Genomic DNA, 14,482 nt, shown 5'->3' with positions numbered 1-14,482 from the left:
TTTTATCAGATATATTACCTGTATGTAGAACAATACTAGTGTTGGGAAGCGATTCTAACCACTATATTAAAAACTACACAGAATGTTAACGGCTCAAGAAGTCACTGAGGGGCATAAACTATTAACTAACCACACCCATTAACAAGATAATACCAGGTTAAAATCCCAAATTATCAGCCAAATGACAGCGCCGATACTTCCCAGCACTGGACCTATCGCCGCACAGCTGATCTCCCGCCAATCAGCTGGCCGATAGTTGCCCATCGATAGCCCTGCCATCGATAACGATATGTGTATTTTCCTGCTCTCTCTGCACCAACAAAACACGCAACTAAATTTCGTTTTAAAACCCCCAACTAAAAACAATGTTAACGAAACGGAACCAATTAAGTGATTAAGTGGCTAAACGCGGCGGCGCCGAAAGCGAGCGCAGTGCATTTTTCCGGATGAAATCGCGTTTTCGGGGAAACTTACACAAACATTTTTTTTCGTAAGCGCTCTCATGTTGTCTCTTTCGCACAGCAGAATTACTAGTTGCTGTGTGTGTGCGTGCGTGCGTTTGTGTGTGCCGTATGCCGTGTGTGTGCGTGCGTGTTTGCCTGTGTGAGTGACTTTGACTGCAGTTCGCGTACGTTTTTTTATTAATACCACACAAAACACAAAACAACAACAACAAACTGAAATGGAAACTAAACATATTTAATGCGAGGAGAGCAGAAATCGGCAAACAACAACGGCAACGGCAAGGCTTTATCACCTCCTCACCACCACCACCAGCACCACCACTACGCCAGCAACAGCAACAACAACAAATTACTACAGCGTGCATGTGTAATGAACGTATTTGTGTTAAATAATGTTTAAACATTTCTGATTTCGCACACAAAACAATTTTGAGTTGTAGTCACCGACCAGCAGAGAGAAACAATTGAAGCAAACGAAGAAGAGGTAAGTAGGTGCAAATAAAAGAGAGCCGCACCGTACAATTGTTATAAACAAAATGTGTCAAAAGTTCGTCATGTCGCGCGCTCTCTCTCTCTCGCTCGCTCGTTCGCTCATTTTGCGCTCTCTCCCTCTCTCTCTCCCGCCACGCCGAAAAGAAATTAATTTTGATATTTTTCCCTGCTTTTCTTTTTGTTGTTCTCTCTCGCTCTCGCAAACTTTTAATTTTAATTTGCTATGCGCAGCGAATTCGCGCGCAAAGGCAGCAAAAAAAGAGGCAAAGCAAAGGCAGCCGCAACAACAACAACAATAAAGGCAAAGTAATAAACGTCAAAATGCCAGACGGACAATGCCGCCACTCTCTCTCTCGCGCGCGCTCTTTCTGCCGCTGTGTGCGTGTGCATGTGTGTGTGTGTGTTTGGGTTTGCTAGCTTTTTGTTTTTATCTATTATTTAGGTGTTTTCCTAAAAAAGAATCACTAAAACAGGCAAAAATTCGCAATACCTATTCATTTGTCAATCGGAGTTCTGGAGAAAAAAGGGTGAAAGGCCAGAAAAACCCCAAAAAGAGAATGCGAATGCTGTAGGAAAGGGGAGAGAGAAAAGAAAGAGAGAGCGGGTCACACACTCACACACCTCAAGCGATTCTGATAAGAACAATTGTTAATTGTTTGAAAGCCGACATTCCAATAGTCCATTCGCGCAGCCATTGGAAAAAGTATAATCGAAAATTGGAAACACTTTTGTGAGATTCTTTGCCAACTGATGAAATAAAGCCGCATTATGTCGTCAGTATAATCCTATAAATTTAGGTTTTCTCTTCGTTTTGAGGAATACTAATCAAATGGCAAAAAGCCATGATAGGAAATCTGCTAAAGTCATAGCTAAAATAAGTCACTTTGATTTCGGAGTAAGAAAAAGAACCAAGACTTTTTGTTAATTCAAGTTTCAAATAGATACATTTGGGCTTCGACTTTAAGCAACGAATAAGAAAAATGACTTTGATCACGTCCGCAATATTGGTACTATTTCCCATTTCAGGTAGAGATTGAATCTTCGCTTTAAAGAAATGAAAAACACCGAAGAAAGCCAATACCAACATATGTTTATAGTGTTCTCTAAATAACTTGAATAAATCCGTAACTTCAGCTTGAGATGCTTTTAATTTTGGAAAACTCTTACATATTGATAGAAAATTGTAAAACAAGGATGCTTAAGAATAGTTGAAAAAAAGGAAAAGAAACTGAGAAATGTTGTAAGTTTGTGTTTCATTAAGATACATTTGGGCTTTGATTTTGAACATCGATTCAGAAAAGTTATTACGATCAGGTCTGCAAATTGGTTACTATTTCCCATTTCCTGTAGTAATTGAATCTTTTTGAAAAGTCGCTTTAAAGAAAAGAGATCACAGAACTACCTGAAAAATCCCCGGAGAAAGTCAATTCGAAATTTACCTTAAGTAAATCAGTAAGTTGGGCTCTTTATGATGTACTGGTAGTACATATTAAGGCTTACAAGTAGTTGAAAATAGAAAATAGAAGTTGAGAGAACTTAAAGCCAAGTAAAGTGATGATAAAAAGACTAACTATTTTGTTTGGAAATTCATTCCCCTATTTCTTCTGATTGCTGTGTAAACACATTAACCAGTTTGATAAACAAGTGAGGCATTTGTTCATGAAAAGCTCAGGTAATTTTCGATTTAATTATAGTAATTAGCTGTCGTCAGTTGGTAGGTCAAACGTTTTCAGGATTGCGGCGGTGTCATTGCTCGCGATCATATCTTTGTACTTGCAAAAGGTGTGTTTAATAACTTGTTTTTGAAATTTGATGGTCGATTACTAAAAATTTTTTTCAAAATATAAAAACATTGTATCCTCATTTTGTTTACAAACTTCTCAGACTCGTTTTCTGGTTATTTTGTTGCTGTTATAGATATGAAATGAAATGACGACGTCATTAAAATTGATTCATGAAGTCAAATTACAAAACAAAACCGAACAAAAGGCAATTGCCAATAAGAAGAAGAAAATGCCGAGAGCGTATTTTCTTTTGTTGTTCGCACGGTATCGAATTGGAATTCCAATGAATCCATCTCTCTTCTTGCCGCTCTCAGTGGAAACTTAAAAACTTCCGTTAACTTATCGATACAGTTTGATTACAAAGTTAATAAGAAAATCAAAGATGATCTTTGGCACTGTAAAATTTTATTAACATAAATGCTAACTCTTACTAGCAATGGCAACAGAAAGAAGTTCCAGAGAGTGGTTCCATAAAAATTAATTATTTATTGCCAACTTATTAAACAAGAACTAATAATACGTCATAAGTCATAAACAAATATGTATGACCAACATTGTTGCCACACATTTGTTCTTTAGTTTCGCCACAATGTTGCGAGCAACATTCCTCAAACACGTTTGACATCTCTCTTGCAACATGTTCGATACCTCTCTTACAACTGCAACTGCCCGCTTCCAATAATAACGGTAAAGCTATAGTACTTTTTGGATTTCGCAGCCGGTCGAACGCAAAAATCGGCGCGCCGTCGTCGCGACGTGTAAAAAATGTAAAGCGAAAATAGCCAAAGAAATTTGTAAAAAAAAAAAAGGAAATAGAAAAATTCAAACCGCGCCGCCCAACCGTAAATCTCCAATCAAATTCCAATAAAAGTGCTTGCCATCTAATATTATTCATTTATAAAAAGTGTGTGCGAGTGTGTGTGTGTGTGTGCAATCAATGTTTTTTCTGTGAGCAAAGTTCAAAGGCAAAGGCAAAAGCAAAGGCAAAAGTAAAGGCAAAATCAAATCTTAATTCAAAGCAAATGTAATCTTAATTTCGAAAACGTAAGTTTATAAAAGTGAGTGTGTGTAAGAGTGTAAATTAAAGTATGAAAATCTGGCACATGTACATGTGCGCCACCCTCCCCCTTTCCGCCCCACCCCCCCGCTCGCACTGTCTCGCTCGCTCGCTAGCAAATTTCCAATGCAAATCAAATGGAAATCAACAGATCAAATACAAATACAACAACAAATTCGCTTTCGCGTACCAAAAAAAAAGCAACAAAAACAAGAAACATCTCGAAAACGGAACCAAAGAGACTTGCAAAGAAGGAGAGCGCAAAAAAAGTGAAATGCGCATTTTTTATTGTCAATTTTTTCAAACGGCACTTTTTTGACCTGGACCGTGTGATTTTCTTGCTCTCGCGCTCGTTCGCTCTTTTTTTTCTCGCACGATCGCACGCTCACTCTCGCGCTCGCGCTCGCTCTCTTCGCTAACGGAACTGAACGGCCGTCTTGTGCTTCTTTTACTTCTTCTTCTTCATCATTTCGTTGTTGTTGTTGTTAGGCAAAAGCAATGCCAAAAAGGAAAGGAAAAATTTTTTTTTGGTGCGTTGCCCTTTTGGTTTTGCTCTTCCAATAACAACAACCACAACAACTAAATGAATGAATGGTGAGGCAGAACAACAAAGCAGATACAGATACATTGCGATAATTTTTCTCGCTCATCTGGCGTCTTTATGACATTATGTACGCTACATTTTTGATTTTATATTTAACACCTGCTGTTCTTCCATCAACATTTATATGTGCATATGTAATCAGTGCATCAGTATGTGTGGTTAGTGTGTGCGCTCGCTGCAATTGCGATCAACAGCTGTTGCTGGGAGAGCAAAGCAAAGAGAGAGGGAGAGAGAGAGAGCAAGCATGTGTGTTTGTGTGTCCTTGCGTGTGGTTTTTTTTTGTGGACATTTTGTTGTTGCAGCTGGAAGATTGTTTTCCCAAAAAGGGGGGTAGTGGAAGTTTCCAATCTGTAATCGGAAAAAAAATCGGTGACGAACTTTTTGACACATTTAAGAAAAAAAACCTCCTTAGAATAAAATATAACTAACTTTAAGACTTTAACTCTCATATTTGCAGCCAACACTTATTATTAAAATCGCCTCAAATACAAGCAATAATAAATAATATATAACAAAAAAACCAACCCGAAAGTAAAAAGTTCAACATTTAGTAAAGGAAAACAAATTATTAAAAATCGTAGCCATTAGCTTTAACAAAACGCGTAAAAATTTTGAACAGAACTTAGCAAGCCTATAAAAAGTACGCCTTCCAATAGTTATTATATATACACGCATTATATACATATGCATATACATAGCCATAGCACTTACAACATACATACATATATATACAACAACGGTCAAAGGGAATTAAACAACAAAAAACTCAAAAACAAAAAAAAAATCACAAACGGGAAACGAAAGAACGATCGAGAATCGTGGAAAAAGTGCGTTATATTCCAACGGTGCAATCAAATCTTAATGTAGCCAAGCGATATTACGGCTACACACTAACATAAATACCATAAAAAATATATATATTCTTACATCCATCAGATAAATCAACAATTTTTACAATCCGCAAAGTTAAGCAGCTTCAAAGTCAACCAACGCAATTACTTTAAGAGAATTACTTTATCGGTAAATAGAAATGCATATACATATATATATTGGAGGATAAACGAATATTGAAGGCAAAATTTAAAATAAATCAAGTGCAAATTACAACAAATTATTCTAAATATTAATTCAAATGAGAATTATAAGAAATTTCCAATATTAAAATCAAATTATCCTATTATTCATAGGCCTAAGTAATGAATAACAAATTTTATATATGCGCCCCAAGTGCTTAATAAACGAAAACAAAAAAAAAACAGCAACAACAACACCAGACAAGAAAACTATGTAAAACAACAACAACCTCAACAAACAGCGAATCGAGCAATATTATCAATAATATAAATCAGTAAATTGTTAAATGTTAAAATTCAAATTTAAACAACGCTAGCAACCTGCCAATAGCAACAAAATATAATAAAAAAAAAAAAGTAAAACTAATGCGGAACCCAAGGAAGCCGCACCAAGAAAAGTCAACTGAAAACCCCCAAGGAGTCGGATACCATCATCAAGTGGGGCTGGAAACAGGATACGCAGTTTTCCCTGCAACGAAGTCCAGAGGCCTTGGATTAACTCAACGCCCATTTAGGGCGGAGGGATCCCCTTCTATGAGTCAACCAATTGCAGTAATTGCAGCATCAGCAACGATTCGGATCCCCATATGGATATTCATATGAAAAAACTAACTAAGCCACGGTAAGTCGATACTTTTTGTATTATTATTGGGGAATTATTAAAGCAAATATTAGAAGGTAGTTTTATAAAGACCTTTTTAAGATGTGATGTGAATCAGATCATAAGATCTGTTATAATCTAAGTTTTTAAATGTTTTTAACTATTCAAAGTACAGAACGTAGTTGTCTATAGATCGTTTTAAAGAATATGATGTTATGACTGTAATCCTTCAAAATTTTTGCCCGTTCCTAAAAAGTTTTTGGTCATAGGAACATAAGAAAAAAGGTGTAAGGTAGGGGATAATGTAGGTTTCCTGCCTATAACTGAGGACCCAGATCTTTAAGGTAAACCCCATAAGTTTAGGACCCAATAAATTGTACTTGTACCAAGTTTAATCTCTGAACATTTCGTTATTGTCCGTCACTGACAATAAACCAAATGCTACGCACACGACATCAAATCGGATCTCCTAAAACTTTTCTCATTTCTGCGACCGACCCCTTTTCTTTCCGGGTTCTAGTTCTGGTTCTGCCTGCTTCTTTTACTCATTTTCTCATTTTTTATTGTCAATGAGCTGCGGCGGCCACTAAAATGTATAATTGAAAATTGTACGCCCACATTTACTGCGCACACACACAGGCTGACGGACAAACAAACAAACTAACAAACAAACAAGCACAGCCACATCCATATAATAGATACGTATACGTATAAAGAGCAGTCCCACCAAAAAAAAAAAAAAAAAGAAAAAGTAGAAGAAAAAACGGTCCCCAGTTGCTTTTAGCGCCATGCAATAAACAGAGCGAGAGAGCGTTGCCAAGTTTTGCGGGTTTTCTTGGCCTGCTCTTTTCAGCCAACAGACGGTTGGCTGAGAATCCACCTTCTCCCACCACCCCCTCTTTCTCCTTTCCCCATTTCGCTGTCGTCTGTTGTCCCACCTTGAGGAAAAGTAGAAAAATCTAAGTTCTTTCATGCCTGCCTCTTTGAAAGTGTAAAGGTATGTTGAAATCTTAGTGTTCAATCTGAAAAATTACTGCCTTTCTCTGATAAATATAAGAAAATGCATATTTACATAATACAATAAATTATTAAAAGCATCGAAACAACATAACCTAGCTTTTGCATTACTATTTTTCACTCTAACAAACTGATTACATGATCAGATACAAATGTATCTTATAAGAAAAGGTCATTTTGACATTATTTAATAAATTAGTAAAAGAATCCAGTCAATATAACCTAGCTTTTGCATTACTATGTAACACTCTAACGAACTGATTACATGATCAGATACAACTGTATCTTATAGGTAGTAATGTATTCTTATAGGTATTTTCAAGTATTCTAACTATTCCTAATTGTAAATATACAGAACTCATTACATTACCAGAAATAAATGTATCTTATAGGTAGCTTGACTTCTAATTAGTTATTCTTTTTAATAAGTATTTTGAAATTATTTAAACGATCCCTAATTGTAAATAGGCAGAACTCAGAACATTATCAGATACAAATGGACCTTAAAAATGAAATGGTTTTCTATTTAATCATTTAGTTCTCTTCCTTCCTGGTAGTTATTAAAAATATCCTAAAAGATATATTGTCTTACGCATCCCTACTTATAACTTTACAGAACTGGGGACAGCGTATCCCATAGTCGGAAAGTTTTTTCGGATCGTTCTTTCTAGCCATATCCTCTCTCTTCTCTCCGTGTTTCGGTTTTTGTTGTACATTTTGCCGGCGTCGCCACGCACTGTTTCCCCATGGCTAAACCATTGTGCACTTTTCGCTGCAATTTGTCGAAAACTTGGTATTTTTTTTCTCATTCGAAAGTTTAACCATAACAGATTTCTTTAGACCACTTCCTCCAGGGCGGAAAGGGGTTTTAAGTTGGGCTTTAGTGGTGCCTAAAACTCTTGAGCCCTCATTTGATGCCCGAAAATTGCCAGGCGGAAAACTTCAATGTAAAATGTAATAGAGTGCGTTTATGGAACATTTTTATTTTGAAGTTTTGATATAATCAACAAGAAATCTTGGCTTAACCAAAGAAATTTTTAGTTATCAAACAAACTATCTAAGATATCTCTTTATTTTGTGTAGTTAGTATAGAATAGTGTCTGTTTTATAATTTCCAATTTATCGCTTGAGTTCTTGGTCATTTTATGACTTTTGTCTGTCCCGTACATTAGTTGGAATTTTAGTTGGGAGGGGTTAGGGAATGAGAACTCAAAAACAACAAGCGCCCCGAACGTGTGCGACACTCTCAACAAACTGATAAAATTTTAATTTCTCCAAAATTGAAATTTTAATGTGTGTCTAGAGCGCGGTTTACCCCAGTTCAGCCCCAGCCCCTTCCGACTGCACTTTGTGTCCTTCCTACCGGGTTTTTCCCCACCTTGCTGGGAAAATGTGCTATACCCTATACCCTATGTATATGTGGCACTCAGCCATACACGCGCACAAGTTTTGGGTTTTTGTGGGTTTCCCCCACCCAACAAACCCAGCCAACCCAACCAACCCACCACCCACTTGGCTGTCCGCATTCTATTGCATTTCGGTCGCCCCTCTTTTTGGCCGACTTTCTATCATTCGCTGCCTTTGGCATTGGCCAAAAAGCGAATTTCCTCCGCTGCGTCCATATTATAGAGTTGAATTATTAAAATTTGTCTAGTTGTGTGTGCCAGTTATGAATAGCTAAGTGGTTGCCAAGGAGTGGAATAAGTCTATATATGTATTAAATGGTCCGCCTAAGAAAAGCCCACTTATACGGCTTGGTTGATGGGTCTGTGTCCCAGGGAACTTGCCTTTTGCATGATTTAAAGGTGATATAAATCAAATTATTGAGTTGTCTTGCCATTAACTGATTTAAAACCAAGTCGCTGGTGTCAATATTCTTATTTAAGTAATCTATTATAATAGAAATGGGTATTTTAATGATTGACATTGAGTTAAATAAATCAAATTATAGCGTTGTCATTGCTTTAATTGATTAACAAGCAAGTCTCTTGTATCAACATTCTTATTTAAGTAATCCAAGGAATTTTATTGGTTTATACAAAGAGTATACATACATCAAACTGATGATTCAAATGACCTCTCAAAAAGACTGAAAAATTATCCCTTTTTGGCCATGATGCCAACTGTGAGACATATCAGCCATGGGATGCCCTGCCCTTTCACCTCCATCATTGGCCCACTTAAACTATTGACCCACACACCTAATTGATATGCTACACGTATACTCGGCAATCAAAGTGCGGTATGTATGTGTTCGTCTGAGAGAAGAGATGAAATGGTGAAAGTGTGAGAGATAGCAGAAGGCAGAAGAAATCTCTCTGGGGATTTTATTTTTTATGTCGAAATTATACATTTTATTATGTCATTTTAATGCTACAAAGGCACCGAACGTAAAAGTTGAAGGGAGGAAAGAGCGAGGAGCGACAAAGGAGCAACAACATGCAAACTAAACAGTCATCCAACATTGCCCCCTGTATTCCCACTTTTCCCCATCTTATGTCAGACCATAAATCAGCAACAGTTAGGACCCAGAACGACCAGGTTCTGGGTAGGAACAGGAACAGGAAGGAAGTGCAGGGTAGTCCTGTTTTCATTTTGTATGCAAAAGTGAACAAGGTGGAAAATAGAAGGAGATGCCCGAAGAAAGAAAAGCAAACCTACACTGTAGACAGAAAAAATATAGAAATTGTTTACATGAAAACGGTTTATAAAGGTTCTTCAACTATAAATTACTAAATTTTAGAGATAATATGGGATTTAAGGATCTGTTACAATATTTTAATCAACAGATTCCAGATTCCATTAAGATGATGAAGATGGAAGAATGAAGGATGAAGGATGAAGAAGGAAGAATAAAGAATAAAGAATGAAGAATGAAGAATGTAGAATGAAGAATGAAGAATGAAGAATGAAGAATGAAGAATGAAGAATGAAGAATGAAGAATGAAGAATGAAGAATGAAGAATGAAGAATGAAGAATGATGAATGAAGAATGAAGATTGAAGATTGAAGATTGAAGATTGAAGATTGAAGAATGAAGAATGAAGAATGAAGAATGAAGAATGAAGAATGAAGAATGAAGAATGATGAATGAAGAATGAAGAATGAAGATTGAAGATTGAAGATTGAAGATTGAAGATTGAAGATTGAAGATTGAAGAATGAAGAATGAAGAATTAATAAAATGTTTTAATCAACCCATTGCTTTTGAAGTTATTTTACATACCTTGATAAACCATTCTTTGTGTAAAATTCGGTGTTAAAAAGTTAAAGGGTGAGCATTTTGGGGCAATTTCCTTCTAAAGGACTCAAAGGTACATGTAATTTTTATACCTTATAAAATTCAACCAGAAAACCAAACAAAGGGAATCGAAGATATGTGCGCACACACAAATGACAGATGTTGGGGTGGAAGTACAGGAAGGAAGGATGAGGACGAGTTTGAGGACCAAGGATGGAGGACCCACGACGAGGACGAGCACCACCAAGAACTGTCATTGAGAGGCAGCCAAATTGTTTTATGTCTATCGATAAAGTAAATCACTTCCCCTTCTCGCACTTTTGTTTGCAAATAATTCGCTTCGTACTTTTTACAAGGGGTTTTTCATCCGAGTCCTTCGTCCTTTGACTGTTTGTATGTATAAATGTTTGTATAAAAGTATGTATATGTACGTCTGCGTGGCCGTCGCTTTATTTAATGACCCGAAGCTTGTGTTTGAAGCCCAAACGCAGAGCAAAAGCAAAAAAGCAAGGGAAAACAGCAAGCGAATCTGAGCCACAATTGACACGTGTTGGGATTGGCATGTGTACATATACTACATAAGGTCGGTGGGGTGGTTGGCTTATAAAGAGGGCAACGAGAAACGGGCAACCTGGAATCGAAGCTTACTCACATATGGCATATACAATGCCCAAGCTCTGGTAGAAACTAATTAAACAATATGGTCGATGATAAACCCTGCGGTTGCTTAGTGATAATTTGCGAGCCTCGATTCAAAGCGAGTGGGGAAAATATGCGCTAATTATGGCTTAAGCTGAGGAAGATTAAATGGGGTACAAAATTATAAGGAATAGTAAAAAGTATTTAAGCAGAAAACTCAGATGAACTAGGTTTACTAGCAATGCATAATGGAATAGATGCGTTTAAGTCATTATTTTAATTCCATAAGTCTTAGCACACCTTTCTGAAAGCCAATCCCATAAATGGTGACCCCAACCACCCCGCCCCCACTTCTATCAAGGATTTCTCATCTTAGATGTGACCCCTTACTTCACTGCTTACTGCCACCCCCCCCAATGATTAACTGTTGCACACCGCGCCACGCCCATCAGTCAGTTGCAGTTAAGCTGAAGGACACACGTTGTGGTGTGGAAGAGGTCAGTGGGTGTGTAGCTGAAGTATGTATGTTTGTATGGTGTTGCCTTGGCGATGTCCATGTCTCTGAGTCCATGTGCATTGTGGCTCCAACACTCCTAACCTATCCATCTACCCACCTACCAACCTACCAACCTACCAACCTCCCTACCTCCTTCGATTTCGCACATTTCACGCACAAGTGCCGCCACTTTAAGCCAGAGAACCCGCGAGAAATGGAAAAGTGAAGACAAGAGGAACAACTACTGCAACTTTGGCTTCTCTTCTCCTCCTTTGGCTTCCCCCTGCTTTGCTGATTTATACCTTTCAAGCCAAGAATTGGATATTTTAAGATAGTTATGATGTTAAAAGGTGCCATGACTTGACGTTCGGTGGCTTTTAAGGCATTGCAAGAGATTATATAGACGTTTTGTAATAAAAAACCTGTGTGTTCGAGCTAAATAAATGAGTTTTTGACATTGATTTAGTATTCTTAAAAATTACTACCAAGTCTTAAAACTGTTTAACTATATCTCACAACGAAATCAGTTCTTAGACCTGCACTAAGGTAAGATCATATTGTAAAAATTTGAAAGCGCTACCTCTATACCTTTGCTATTTTAAGGAAGTTTAATATGTACCTAGTAGAAATCTAAAGACTATTACCAATCGTAAGCTCTAAGAACTTATTCCATTCATTAAAAAACCAATCACTGCAAATGGGGTGCCATGGTACAATATGGAAAATTGGACCCTTAATATGGACTCTTGGCAAATAGGCTAACGATGTTATGTTTATTTTCCATTGTGTAAACAATGCCTTGGACATAATAAAATTTATATTTAGACTCATTGCAAGAGTATCCTTACTTTCAGTCCTTGAAGGGGTGCATATGTCCCCTGGCTGGCATTTCTTGATGCTCCACTTGGACCACCCTCTTCCGGCGCCCCCCCTTTTTAGCCTTAGCCCCATTCCACATCCACATCCACACATAGATGGTGGCCATCCCAGGAAACAGTAAATAAGTTGCAGTTTTCCGCTTACTGAGGGGAGGATTTTTCATCGACCACCTTCTTTTTCGCCCAGAAATGGGGCGTTGGGTGTCCTTGGTGGGTTTTTCTAGCGCCGAGCGAGTAAAAACAAAAACTTATTTGCCATTTATTTGCAGTTGACTTTGTTTCTTCGTTATTAATATTGACAAGAGAATCGAGGAGAGGGCAGTGGGGGAAAAAGGACCTCGACAAGCCTTTGGGGTCTCTCTGTCGGCATTGCGTGTGTTTGTTTTTGTCCTTAATGCGCTAAACTGGACGCTTCCAGCTACGTTTTTCCCCCTTTTTTTCCCCTTTCCCACTTCCGGTGGTGAGACACGATGGATTTAAGTTGTGGTTTAAAATTGTAACCCGAAGCTTTATTGAAGGACTTTTTAATGAGTGTTTGTATTTGACTGCCAAGAACTGCTGCCAAGAGGAAGTCTCGTTTCTGGGATTTTCAGATACAACTCGCTGACCTGAGAAACGTGCTTTCCTCTGTAGATTTATCGAATAGCTAAATATAACAAGAATAATGCAAAATATACAAACGAACGTGGGTATCAGTTGGTAGTTGCGTACATCCGGTTCTTAGGATTGCCAATTCCATGAATTTCTGAGATGTTGGGGAAATGTTTAACGTAAGAAATAATATTCACTGCCTGTTCTTGTTTTACTTTCTCAGGAAGTTATTTTTGTAGCTTTTTTCGATCATGGTTTATTTGGAAAAGTGATGTATTATAATATTATATAAAGCTGAGTATTCATATTAAAGAATTAAAGCATATGGAAACCTATTAAAGGTATATCATTCAGTATAGTGTAGATGATTGCTAGTAACCTATTTTAGGGAACTATGAACTGGTTAATTCATTCCATGGGTATTTTGTTGTGAAAGAAGTGTTTAATATTAATTCGCTTGATGTTGCAATGACAAGGTAATACAAGAATTATTAAAGAATCAAAGCATATGGAAAACTTTTAAAGACATATCATCCAGTGTATTGTAGATGATTGCTAGTAACCTTTTTTAGGGAACTATGAACTGGTTTAATCATTTGAAAGGTTTTTTGTTGTGAAAGAAGTGTTTAATATGAATTCGCTTGATGTTGTAATTACAGGGTAATACCAGAGAATTCCTGGAATATTAAATGACACAAACAATGACACTTCCACCCAAATTCTCCCCTTACTTTCATCGTATATTTATTTCCGTTTGCCGGCTGCCACTTGCTGTTGCTCTTGATTCTGTTGGTTTGTTGCTTTCGGCCCTTTTTGTGGGGCTTTTCCAACGTCATGCAAACAAGCAACAATAACTATAACACTTGGGCGGGTGTTGCCGGCAGCCCCCACTTTCTACGCCCATGAAACCCCCCCCCCCACTCACAAATTTTCGGCTGCCTCACACGTTCACCATAATTAGGTGTTAATATGACATTTTGCTCGACATTCAGCAACTGAGCAAAAAGCAAGCTGAAATATTTATGCACTGTTTTGCCAACCTGAAATATTTGTGCACTTTTAATGTGAGTACGTTTGCACTTAGAGAAAAAATCTGGGATAATAATTTAAATTTTAAAAAGAAAAAAAAACCATTGACAGCCAGACCTTGCACCTAAAGTATTCATAGCGCATTTCTCTCTGTGTAATATATTTATTATTTATATGCATTTGTATGAGTAAGTGCTTTTTACTTGTAGCGCCCTCTCGCTCTCAACAATTTTGTTGTTGTTTGCTTAACGATCGATAAACTGTCTCAATGTGCGTTTCCTCCCGCTGCGAGTGAGTGTGCGTGAGTATCTGTGTGTCTGCATATGGCAGCGAGTTAGTATTAGTATTGGTACTTTTGGATTACATTGTAATGCTGCTCTTCCGCTGTTTTCTCCCCTCTAGCTCGATTCACTGTTGTTTGGCATTTTGTGAATACCGGAAAAGTGCCTCAACGTTGGAAACTCGAGACTATAATAATATTTAGATATTTTATCACCTAATCATCCAACTACTAAGA

The 14,482-nt window shown here is 37.4% G+C and overlaps 1 protein-coding gene across 3 annotated transcripts in view; it reads left to right on the top strand.

The window, feature by feature from the left end:
- The first annotated feature begins 286 nt into the window (after nucleotides 1–286).
- The window catches only part of lilli (AF4/FMR2 family member lilliputian), an 83,440-nt gene continuing 69,244 nt past the window's right edge, over nucleotides 287–14,482 (top strand). Inside the window, exons 1-2 of one of the 3 annotated variants that reach the window (XM_065862851.2) lie at nucleotides 287–948; nucleotides 4,859–6,096. In XM_065862851.2, the coding sequence (XP_065718923.2) occupies nucleotides 6,062–6,096 (35 nt within the window). In that variant the 5' untranslated portion in view covers nucleotides 287–948; nucleotides 4,859–6,061. Of the gene's footprint in view, nucleotides 949–3,436; nucleotides 3,785–4,836; nucleotides 6,097–14,482 lie in introns of those variants that run through there. The other 2 variants (XM_065862850.2, XM_036813693.3) reach the window with 2 other exon arrangements.

This window comes from Drosophila suzukii, chromosome 2L (assembly GCF_043229965.1).
Source record: "Drosophila suzukii chromosome 2L, CBGP_Dsuzu_IsoJpt1.0, whole genome shotgun sequence".
NCBI lineage: Eukaryota > Metazoa > Arthropoda > Insecta > Diptera > Drosophilidae > Drosophila > Drosophila suzukii.
Note: the sequence above shows the minus strand (reverse complement) of the source record. Positions and strands in the feature narration are given on the sequence as shown.